Raw genomic sequence first — 12557 nt, 5'->3', positions numbered from 1 at the left:
AGTCGGTGGGAACGAAAACACGCCAACTCGGAAATTTTTAAACGCTTAATTCTCTGTCATCAAACATGGTGTATCGACTTCAACTTGGTGCCTCACAAAGTCTCTAGGTACTTGTCCTTTGGCACCTAGACGTTTTTTCTTCAACTAACTTCTTCGCCCGCTGCGCAGTTTTAGGTGTATCCTGAACATTTTTTTTTTCTTAGTTAGTGTGCTTTCGAACTCACTGATTCATTTGTGTCAAATTAAACCTTTGTTGTGGTGTGCTCCTTGAAGTGAGAGGCTAAAAATCTACCGTCATACGAAAATCATTGAGTAAAGAAAACATTTTAGACATTGCTAGTGAAATTGAAGAGAAAAATTAAAATACTTACAGGTGCCCATCCAAAGAGGATTTACGATAGAAATAACAGGAAAATGTGAGGATTCTTACCTGGAACAAGCACAAAAAATAGAAACATTAGACAACTGCTATGATTTGTAAAAAGTGGCTTTATAATGCCTGGATTCAAAGCTGTGGTTGAAATCTTTTCATATTTACAATCTCAGTCTCCTGATGTAATTAAAAACACGCGGGGGAAAATAAGCCAAGAGGGCGCAGAGGAAGGACTTTGTCCTTTGGCACCAAAAAGGTTTTTCTTAAACTAACTTCTTGGCCCGCTGCGCAGTTTTAGGTGTTTCCTGAACAATTTTTTTTCCGAGTTGGTGTGAGTAGTGTATATATGAGGATATACCGCCAAATTTGACCTTTAAGACGGGAGCTACGTGACCCCGGTGTGAGATCACTGGCGACTGGTTGCGGGTTGCCTACCTATCGTTTCGGCACTTGACCTTTAAGTCGGGACCTATGTCACGTGACCCGGGTGTGACGTCACTAGCGACTGTTGCGGGTTGCCTACCTATCGTTACCAGTGTTGTAAAATTGTGCAGAAAAATGTCGCTTATTTTAGGATGATTTTGCAACCATGGTGTGACGTCACTAGCGACTGTTGCGGGTTGCCTACCTATCGTTACCAGTGTTGTAAAATTGTGCAGAAAAATGTTTATTTTTCAACCATGGTGTGACGTCACTAGCAACTGTTGCGGGTTGCCTACCCATCACCCGCGTTATCAGTCTGATCAGGAAAATCGTGATTAATTGAGGGGTATTGTTGAAAAATTTTACGGGGAAATCTGGATTATTTTAGGATGCCTGATTTTACAACCACGGTGTGAGGACACTAGCGAGTGGTTATCTGTTACGGGTTGTATAGCTATCAGTCTAGTAAAATCGGAGTTAATTTACGTGCTGTGACGTCACACCAAACAACATTGAAAAATTGTCCAGGATGAATTTTCAAAATTGAAGTCCGGCAATCGATTTCCCCAGATTTTTATTGAAAAATTGAGCGGGAGCCTGATCTTACAACCATGGTGTGAGGTCACTAGCGGGTTGTATACCTATCGAGGGGTGATGGATAATCGTTATCAGTCTAGTAAAATCGGCGTTAATTTACTGGGTGATGTAGCATCAATGATGTAAAATTGAGCGGGAAAATTTCGAGAGTGTTTTACTGTATAAAATGATAGCCGTCTTTACGTGCTGTGACGTCACACCAAACAACATTGAAAAAATTAAGCGGGGGCCGGGTTGAATTTTCAAAAATGAAGACCGGCAAACGATTTCCTCACACTTTTGACAAGAGCCGTGTAATTTAATCACACCGTACAACGGTGAAAATTTCCGAAATTAAAGATCGAAAAATTCGAGTGTAATCTTTGTATGTATGATTACCTTTTCAAAATTATCCCGTGCAATTTTTCTGTCAACGGTCATCTAAATGTTCAATTTCGGAAATTTCCCCGTGTATAATCTCTCCTATGAATATCATCAGACATTAGTTTGAAATTTTCTCATCTTATAACTGTTAGGTAATACTCTTAAACACCATCCGAAGGAAGGCGTGGAGAAAACTCTAACCTTTAAGTTTTCATATTAATTCATGAATAAACAGAAGATGAAAAAATATTACTTCTCCACTCGGATATTTCTTCATCTATTTCTTATATGGATCAGGTGTGAGGGTTCCACAGCAGAGGGAAACCTATCTCCTGTTTAGACTTAATCCTAGAATTTAACTCAACATTATCAGAGATAGACCCCCGTGTGTCTGCTCACCCTGCATTGTAAATGTTAAATCACTCATTAGTTTAGTATCCCACCCACCCATTCTCAAAGTGAGAAAAAGGAAGAAAGAAAAAAACTCGGGTATTTACTCACTGACTCCACCCTTTATTTTTTTTTTTTATTTTTTTTTTTTAAACATGAATAATATATACATATATATAACATATAGATGAAGGAGACAGGGAGAGATACCTATCCCCGGTATTGTTTCACGCTCCCATCAATATCAGGGATAGGGAACTCTCCCCCTCTATCGGCCAGTATTGGAGCATGAATAAAGACCCAGCCTCCTTGGACAGGTTATATCCACCTGGAACATTTTCAACGGTTATCTGCTGCTGCCTTGATGATATCCAGGTGGATATAACCTCTCCAAGTCGGGTGACAGTATTTTCCTGCATACTCCCCGGTCCCAAGATGTTGATCAAGATAGGTAGTGCAGCTGGATTGGAGGCCCATACATAAAAATGGGACTGGATGATGGGGCAAATATGTTGGAGCTGCATTATTGTTGTTGTTGTTGTTGTTGTTGATGATGTTGTTGATGATGTTGCTATTGCTGCTGGTGGAGAGGGTGCTGTTGTTGCTGAATAAGATGGGTGGTGTGAGACCTGATGAGGAGGGAAAAAAAAAAAATATTAGAAATGTAATAGAAAATAAATAGATAAATAAACTCAGGAAAGGAAAGAATGGGATAAATCTCGTATTTTGCTCGATAAATCTCTAAAATCGGAATCTCCTCTAGGGTCGTAGGATTTGAGATTATCTAAAATCCCTCCCGCTTTTGTCCCGCGTGCGGTAAGTTTTCGACATTGCTGGCACATTCGAACACATTCGCAAACCCACCACTTGGCTTTCAAACATTTAAATTTTCCAACTTTGCTCGACTCGTATGTCCTATTCATCTCGGTATACCACGGGTGATGTAAGAAAACCGCATGATATTCTGCGAAGCAATCGAATCTCTCCGTGTTAGCATCGCTGTTGAAAATGTAGGGCATGAGCTGACGGAGTATTTGAATACGGGGTTCGTACATAGCCTCCATTTTCAAAGCGTCCACGTAAAACTTGTCGAAAACAAAGAGGAATTTTAAATAATCTCTGAACCCTATTTTAGACTTCACAATCTCACACCACTCATCGATTGTTTTCAAGCACCGCTCATTACAACAGTGATCTTTGAAATTGAGGAAAGAGACATCGAAATACGGATCCCGGTCATCCAACTGTTGGGACGGTGACATTTCCCAGTGGAGCATTCCGATGAATATCTCTTTCACCAATTTTTTGAAAATTTTGAATCTGTCCGCCCTCGACAGACGAAAACGGGAGAGAACGGCGAGAGCTTGCGGGATTTTCTCTGATGCCATTTGACTCATAGCGCTATTCGGGTCCGAGTGTGTGAGATTGCATGGATAGGAAAAAAGAAAGAAAAAAAAAACGAATTAATATTAATAATAATAATAATAATAATAATGATAATGATTAATGATTAATGATAATGATAATCCTTAATCCTTATTAAGGATCCCCTGCTTGCCGGATGGATGGTGATCATGATGTTGATGATGATGCAAATTATTTTTAATTTTTACCTCACTCTTTCTCCATTTTGAACAAATGGGTCCGTCCTGCCGGTCCTTTATACACGAGAAGATACCCCGTCCCTTGGTTGATCTTCTCGATATCCTGTTCGCTAACTTTTCTTCCGAAAATCGATGGCAATATGAGCATGCGCTCTTTGCCATCGACTCGGATCCAAGCGCTCAGCCCGACCTCGTAGTCTCCTTTAAAGTTGTCAAGTGAGATAAGTGGATATTTCCCACCCACGGTTAGTTCCTTCGCCATTATCCGCTCTTCTTGGGCATCATTGAAGGATTCCACTAGAAAATTAGAAAAAAACTAGAGCGTGTGGGAGGTATTCTTGGAAAACACCATCATCATCATCGTAGACCTGAAAATTGAGAGTGTGTGTGTGTGCTCCCTCCATTGATTAGTAAAGCGAGTCATATTTACATTGATTAGTGATCCATATTTACATTGATTAGTGAATCGTATTTACATTGATTAGTGAATCGTGAAAAACTAAGAAATTTAGATGCTAATTTTTGTCTTAAATTTACATTTTTTTTAACGAGTAAAATAGGAACTATTAATGGATAACCGGGTTTTTCCTCCAAAAGAAGTTGCACAATCTTGGCAACATTGTAATATCTTCAGGACTCGAGCTGAGAATTAACATAATATATATATACATATCTATATTTACAAATTGAGATCCTCGCCGTGATAGGTCATTACCGGGGACCGCGCGAGCTGCAAGGCAATTGCCTCTCACAAAATTTTCGGAAGCGTTTTAGATCGGCATCCTCACGGTCGGGTCTACGGCTACCTGCGGCGGCGGTGCTTGTAGACATCGCGCCAGACTCATTGACGGAGACAGAAACACGTCTTTTCCTTCCTCTCCCCGCCTCCGCCGGAGCAGCCACAGCAGCAGCAGTACCATCAGCTTCGGCCGCGTCTCGCTCAGGCGAGCGAGGAGGAGGAGGAGGGGAAGGACAGGCTGGTATCGGGCCCGGCGGTGGGGGACAGCTCGCTCGCATGCTTAAACTGAACTTGTGTGACCTGTGGGATAAAGGACCGAGATAATTCAGGAAGAATTGACCCGCGTTAATTTCCCTAATGTTTTCACGCGTGAGGGCTCTATCGAAATCCTTGGGCAAACGAAGCCTGTACGGCTCACCTGTGAGTCTTATACAAGCCACGATACAGCGGCCGAATTTACCAAAAGTCTCCTCCAACGAATCGAGCGGGTATGCTCCGTTTTTTTCGAGCCAGCTCGGGTGGATAAAGGCGGGGCGCGGGGGAATACCGTCGAGCAGTGCGGTCACCGACTTCTCCAGCATGGCATTCTCACCGGAGCAAAAACAATACCTGATCCCATGATCGGAGCACGGTTCGGGATTCGAAGCATTACCGCTGCCACCGGGTAAAAAGTGAGCTCGCAACGCCGCGATTTTATTCGTCTCCCGCCAAATTTGAGGCTCTACAATGTCGCGATGACCCCACGGGAGTGTGTGCACACCGTCGGGGAGAATGTAACGCTTTTGATCGTCCGAAGAGAGAGCTACTTTTCTACTCTCTCGCGAATAAAGTTGCATGTGCTTACTTTGAATCCGCCTTTCGGTAATGTGGGTTTTTTCTTTATTGAACAAAACATCCTTGTAGACCTCAAAGTTGGCGGTAGCGTGTAAAACGCGGGTTGGTACACCTTTCGCTCGCATACCCTCCCAATCTGTAGGCGTACATTTTACTCATCAATCCCACGAATTCGATGATCGTCTTACCGCACGTTTCATCCTTCATCACTCCCATCCTTTTTCGATTTTTCAGCGAGAAACAGGGATGCTCCGGGGGTAGATCACTGCAATCGAACCACTCGTCCGACATTTCCTTCATGTCTTCCCACCAATTTTCCGTGAAAACCTCTAGTATCAGCCCATCTGTATCAATATAGTTATTTAAACACCTCGTGGGACCGTATCTTCGAATCATCACATCGTAATAAAATCGGTACATGTGCACCTTGGACAGCTCAAGCACCGCAAAACCCACCAAGATCGCGCTGTCAAAAACGATCTCGGTTTTGCGCATGTGCACGGCGGCCAGCTCCTCGTCGAAGAGGGTGCGATCGAGGAAATCAACGCGGGCTACCAGTTTCAAAATTTGCTCGCTATTCACCGCCAATTTAATCCTGCGCTGTTTCAAAGGGTTCTGTAAAAATTTACCGAAACAGCTGTTGCTGAGCAGTTTCGCGACCCCCTGGTGAAATTTAGACGTTAGCGTCTGCCTCAATTTGATATTTTTCTCAATGAAAGGTTTCAAAAAAGGTTTTTGGCTGAAACTGAAAGCCCGGTTGATTTTCACCAGCCGGAGCCCGTGGCGCAAGGCTTGTTTCAACGTGACGTAGTGAATGATGTAATTTTCACGGTCACGGAACGATGCCAGGAGCCGGGGTTGTTTCGCGCTCGGCAGAGGAGGTAATTCGTTGTTACACAAAAACGGGAGCCCTTGATGAAGCTCGTGCAAGTGCTCGGGATAGGCAATCGATACGTCGAGCACGTAGCCGGTCGGCGCGTCATCGGGCACCGCGGTGACGTCGAGCCGCGACAGCTCGTCCGCGGTGAGCCACCTGTAATCATCGTACGGCAAACTCAGAGTCATCGTGTGCGCGTACAGAGAATTTATGTCCAGGTACAGTCCCCAAGAATGTGGAGCTGAAGGATCGTAGTCTTCGCAAAGCGGGTTATTGGGCTTCATGTAGCGTTTGCCCACTTGAACAATGCCGCCCCGTATCCCGGACATGGTCATCAAGGTCATCTCGTAGTCTTTGAACAGCTTGATACGAGCCTGCGTGGTTTTGAGCGCGGCCGAGAACCCGAAACTCGGTAGCGTCATGTAATTGAAACAATCGAGGCCGTAAACCTTGAGACACAGAGCTCTAAAATCGAGGCACAAATCGGCGAGCAAATTCACATCGCAACAAAGGTAAAAATCATAATATTCGCCGAGCGTTCGGCACCCGAACTCTTTCCAGGCCTCGAGAAAGTTTGCATAATCCTCAGGCGTCACCGCCGAGTCGGTGAGAGAATTGTAAAAATGTTCGGGTGCCGGCGGCTCGGTGAGCTCCAGCTTGTCGGGACTGTCGACAAAATCGTAACAAAAAACCGGTTTTCGTCGAGCGATACGGTACTGCGCCGGAGTGGAGCAGAACCGTCGCGTGTACGCGAAGGCCGACTCATCGAGCGTCGAGACGAGTTTGTCCAAAGATGACGGGAGGAATCGATAGGAATCGATGAATCGAATATGAAACCGTTGCGATACGTACACTTTGATGCTTATGAAATTCTCCTCGCTCGCTGGTACGATTTCAACGCGATACGGAAGCCCTTGGAGCCCTTGAACCACGTATTTGAAATCGTACTTGGACCCGTTGTGATAAACAACCGTCATATGGGCGGGGTGACGGTACTTGATATTGCATAGACTGCAAAGTGCGCCTCGATAGTTAGACTCCCCCTCTGGCGAATATTCGTGCGAGTGATCGCGACACTTTACAACGCCTGGGGCGTCAAAACTGACATGGCAAATTTTACAATTGCTAGCATTTTCAAAATCGAGAAGATCCGACGGGCTCATTATAATTTCGGAATTGCGATCATTGTAACTCTCGTTTATCTCCTGCGCAATTTCGATCATCTTTTTCACGAAATGAACATGGGGGTCTTTACCTCGATAGAGAACAGGGGAGGGGGTGTTGAAATTGGGATCTGTAGAAACGATGAGATATGCGTAAGACAGGGGCTGGTGACGTCTGAAATTGAAAGAATTTGAACCGGGGTCGTGATCAATTTTTTCCAAATAACTTTCAAAATCGGCGAAAACCAGAAAGTTATTTGGAATCATTTTGTTCTCGTCTTTGAAACATTTGACTAAATCCCGAGGGGCAGAGGCTATGAACAAATCGCTAGATATAGCGTAACACAGTTTTTTATGAGCCGTCAGATCTTCGGGACTATATTTATGAGCGAAACATTTCTTGCAGATATAAATCCTCCTCTTACATTTTGTTATCTGCTTACGGACTAGACTATCAAAATTGGAAATGTAGCAATAGTGAAATTTGCTCTCGCTCTCATCGGTGATGTACAAGAGATCGGTGTGTCGATTCTCGATTTCTCTCAAACTCACACGAATAGGAAACACGCGAATCGTTTCCTTATCTCCGACACGGCCCAACCCGAAAACCGAGACGGAGCAGTTATTCCGTTTTTCGAATTTGCCTATTTCCTCGATCTCGACCGGGAAATTGACACAGCTAAAGTCATATTTATCCAGGTATTGTTTGTAAGAACCGGGTCTTTGACTGTTCCCACGTTTAGGCAGATATTTAGCCAGCATGGCGTACATGAAGCAGCGAGAATCTCGATTTTTACAATTTACTACGTAACTAGAACTTATAGGTAGAGGTAAATAACTAGAGCCACTAGATGCTACGACATTGAATTTATTCACTCTCAGCTCGGAGCCTATGATTTTACTAATGGTCCAACCCGAACCTTTTAGATAGAAATCTGCACTCTCTTTTTTGATACTGGATTCAAATAGCAAGTATGTGTTTTGGCAATCGGCTTCGTGATAAATATTGTAATTTTTCGTTTTGAACGAGACCCCCTGAATTTCCCCCTCTCTCGGTAAAATGTATTCGGAATGCACGATTATATTAGATTTTATTGTTTGAAGTTGAGATAGCGTGTCTTTTAAAATTTGAACAATAAGAAATTTGATTTTTTTCAAGTGCAGATCCGTATCTAAAACGCTCGGGTCGGTATTTTTAATGAAAAAAGTCCGAAGTTGTCCCCGCGCGGCGGCAGGCATTTCGCGAACTTGCTCGTCGGATCCGAACAAATTCCGGAGGTGGTCGAACGTGCGGTTGTGCCGAGAGGTTTTTAGGTAGAAATCCTCACAAATCTCACAAAAACGGGCGAATTTACCCTCTAAAAACCGAACTTCGACACCGAGCAGTGTCTCCAGCACCGCCCCCGCACCCGACGCCGATGGTGCCTCCTCATCGCCGATGACGTCATCCTCGTTTAACGAGGTTGATGATGATGCTGACGGTGGCACCGCTGGAAGAGGCAGCGCTCCCGGCCCCGCCACCGCTGGTGCCTCCTCATCGCCAATGACGTCATCCTCGTTTAACGAGGTTGACGATGCTGACGTTGGCTCCGCTGGAAGAGGCGTCGGGGACAAGACTTCTTTTATTTCTAAATTCTTACTTACAAAGTGATCGTACACTGATTCGAGATCTGAAATCGGAGGGCTATTGACGTATTTCGTCACGATACTAAGCCCTCTCTTTTCATTTTTACTCGAATCAGTCCTTATCAAGTAGCTATTAATTTTAATTTTTACTTCACTATAATTGTCTAAAATAAATCTAAGCTTATCTACAATTTCATTTTTTTTTATCGCGAAAAATTCTGGGAGATCGGTGAGTTGAGGGTCCTCATTTTTGAAGAAGAAAGATTTAACCGTTAAGTCCTCCACGGTTAAATCGGATAGGAAAAGGTTAGATATATGATCTACGCCCGAATCGTGGGCGTAGTTTTCCGTATAGTAGACATCACAGTAGTTGCAGTAGAAAGTAGGAGCCATTTTTAGTAGAAGAAGAAGTAAATTTTGAAGAAGGAACTCACTTTTGAATAACAGCTAAAAACGAGGAGGACGGACGGACGGACGGACGGCGGAAAGTGTAAAACAATGAAGTATCTGGAATTGATATAAAAAAAACCATCACTTTTTCGGTAAAATGAAATACATTTTCACCTGACATTTTCACCTGACATGAAAACAAGTATTCTAGCAAACTCCTCGATTAAAAATGGTAAAGATGCATGCTGCTTGGAGAGAGAGAAACTTAATTTTTTTTTTTTTTTCCTTTTATTTAAATTTCGATCAATAAATAACTCGATTGTTTCCGATTTAAAATTATCGATTTGAATGCAGTGGAAATTTTCGAATTGAAAACTGCTATAGTTCTAATAGTAAAACACATACACATAAACTCACCAATTTAAGATTTTAAGAATATCCCACGCACAGGTATGAAGCTGACGGGAGGTAAGAATAGGCGAATCTGTAATTGAGAGAGAGAGAGAAATCGGTTTTCAGAAGAAGAAGATTAACCATGTTTTATAAAAATTGTGGATGAAAACAGATGACTTCTCTAGAAATTTTCGATTTGAAATTATTAATTTGAAATTATCGATTTGAAACTATCGATTTGAAATTGAAATTATCGATTTGAATTTGAAATTATCGATTTGAAACTATCGAAATGAATGTACTGAAAATTTTCGATTTGAAATTTTCGATTTGAATACAGTAAAACACGCAGACATATACATAGACTCACCAATTAATATTTTAAAAAATGAGACACGCTCGGGTAGGCGGATGGAAATATCAGACACAAGGTGAATCTGTAATTGAGAGAGAGAGAAATTGGTTTTCAGAAGAGGATCAAGCACGTTTTTTTATTTTTATAAAAATTTTAGATTAAAACAGATGATTTTTCTTCTAGAAATTATCAACTTGAATGAACTGAAAATTTTCGATTTGAAATTTTCGATTTGAATGAACTGGAAATTTTCGATTGAATGCATAGGAAATTTTCGATTTGAAATTTGAATTAAAAGAAGGCACTTTCGGTTTGGAATATTGCTTCCTTCGAGATTATCGATTAAATCAAGTCACTTTCGGGTGGGATAATTCACTAGAAATTTTCAATTTTCGGGTGATATATTTATCTAGAAATTTTTGGGTAATATATTTGTCTGAAAATCATTAAAACAAGTCACTTTCGTTTTGAAATATTGTAATGAAAATTATTGTAATGAAAACAAGTCACTTTCGGGTATTAAAATTCACTGGAAATTTTCGATTTGAAAACATGTAGTAGACTCACCACTTGAGGATTACACGAACCAGGAGCAGAGGATAGCACAGGCACGCACGCAAACTGACAGAGTGACGGTATGATGTTACCCTCGGGTTCATCCTCAGTATTTATAGATGATTTTGATATAGGAAAAAAATAAAATGTCACATCATGACCTTTCAAGTAATTGATATAATTCGGGTTTTAAGGAAAGCGCAGCATCAAATATCACATCCAATTAAAATAAAATAAAATAAAATGTCACATCATGACCTTTCAAGTAATTTACATTTCAAGTAATTTACATTTCAAGATAATTATTCAATTACCAACCGGGTGACTCGAAAGTCATAACCGTCTCGGTAAGATTCACTGTTTCCAAAAATGCATGATCCATTCCAGGGGATAATTTTGAAAAGGTAATCATACATACATACATACAAAGATTACACTCGAATTTTTCGAAAATTTTCACCGTTTCAAAAGTCTGAGGAAATCGTTTGCCGGTCTTCATTTTTGAAAATTCAACCCGGGCCCCCGCTTAATTTTTTCAATGTTGTTTGGTGTGACGTCACAGCACGTAAAGACGGCTATCATTTTATACAGTAAAACACTCTCGAAATTTTCCCGCTCAATTTTACATCATTGATTAGCCAGTAAATTAACTCTGATTTTACTAGACTGATTACGATTATCCATCACCCCTCGATAGGTATACAACCCGCTAGTGACCTCACACCATGGTTGTAAGATCAGGCTCCCGCTCAATTTTCAATAAAAATCTGGGGAAATCGATTGCCGGACTTCAATTTTGAAAATTCATCCTGGCCCCCCCGCTGCACAATTTTTCAATGTTGTTTGGTGTGACGTCACAGCACGTAAAATCGGCTATCATTTTATACAGTAAAACACTCAATTTTACATCATTGATGGTATATCACCCAGTAAATTAACTCCGATTTTACTAGACTGATAGCTATACAACCCGTAACAGATAACCACTCGCTAGTGTCCTCACACCGTGGTTGTAAAATCAGGCATCCTAAAATAATCCAGATTTCCCCGTAAAATTTTTCATCAATACCCCTCAATTAATCACGATTTTCCTGATCAGACTGATAACGCGGGTGATGGGTAGACAACCCGCAACAGTCGCTAGTGACGTCACACCATGGTTGAAAAATCAACATTTTTCTGCACAATTTTACAACACTGGCAACGATAGGTAGGCAACCCGCAACAGTCGCTAGTGACGTCACACCATGGTTGCAAAATCATCCTAAAATAAGCGACATTTTTCTGCACAATTTTACAACACTGGTAACGATAGGTAGGCAACCCGCAACAGTCGCTAGTGACGTCACACCCGGGTCACGTGACATAGGTCCCGACTTAAAGGTCAAGTGCCGAAACGATAGGTAGGCAACCCGCAACCAGTGATCTCACACCGGGGTCACGTAGCTCCCGTCTTAAAGGTCAAATTTGGCGGTATATCCTCATATATACACTACTGGTGTGTTTTCGAACTCGCAGATTCAAATGTGCTCAACCGGGATTTTGGTCATTCGGAATTGAGCAGTACTTACGGAAGGATTAAAACACCTACAGAACTGCAGAGTCTAATGGAACAGCGGGTGGTTTTAGCGTCCTTCCTCGCCAGAGCTTAAACCAACAGGAAAAAAGAAACCAAAAAACTTTAAAACCTCGCTCGTCACTGACCGCTCAAAAACCCACGTTAGAGCTTCCAGTTTGTAATGACACTGATATCGCTTTGAAGTTTGATCTCCAAACATTCAAGGGCGCCATAAGAACTCCCCCACGCGGGAGACAATGAAAAGCCACCCGTAAGGGGCAAAAGTCTTCTTTTCACCAACACGACAACGTATCTAC

The 12557-nt window shown here is 42.0% G+C and overlaps 1 protein-coding gene across 6 annotated transcripts; it reads right to left on the bottom strand.

Annotated features, from left to right (window-relative positions):
- Positions 1 to 713: 713 nt before the first annotated feature.
- LOC109038177 (uncharacterized) lies at positions 714 to 12174 on the bottom strand. 6 transcript variants are annotated; one of them, XR_011899687.1, is made up of 4 exons: positions 9797 to 10686; positions 9424 to 9496; positions 3760 to 4047; positions 714 to 2775 (listed from the first exon to the last, which is right to left on the bottom strand). XR_011899687.1 is itself a non-coding variant. In XM_072299294.1 (4 exons), exon 3 carries the CDS (start codon positions 9380 to 9382, stop codon positions 5396 to 5398), a length of 3987 nt encoding a protein of 1328 aa, XP_072155395.1. In that variant the 5' UTR covers positions 9383 to 9863; positions 10143 to 10209; positions 10695 to 12174; the 3' UTR covers positions 714 to 2775; positions 3760 to 5395. The 6 variants fall into 6 exon arrangements, 5 of the variants coding, with proteins under 5 accessions (XP_072155395.1, XP_072155396.1, XP_072155393.1 ...); XM_072299294.1 differs by adding an exon at positions 10695 to 12174 and having other exon boundaries at positions 3760 to 9863; positions 10143 to 10209; XM_072299295.1 differs by having other exon boundaries at positions 3760 to 9496; positions 9797 to 9863; positions 10143 to 10684.
- Between the last annotated feature and the right edge of the window lie 383 nt (positions 12175 to 12557).

The sequence above is a fragment of the Bemisia tabaci genome, chromosome 4, assembly GCF_918797505.1.
Source record: "Bemisia tabaci chromosome 4, PGI_BMITA_v3".
In the NCBI taxonomy this organism is placed as follows: domain Eukaryota; kingdom Metazoa; phylum Arthropoda; class Insecta; order Hemiptera; family Aleyrodidae; genus Bemisia; species Bemisia tabaci.
Note: the sequence above shows the minus strand (reverse complement) of the source record. Positions and strands in the feature narration are given on the sequence as shown.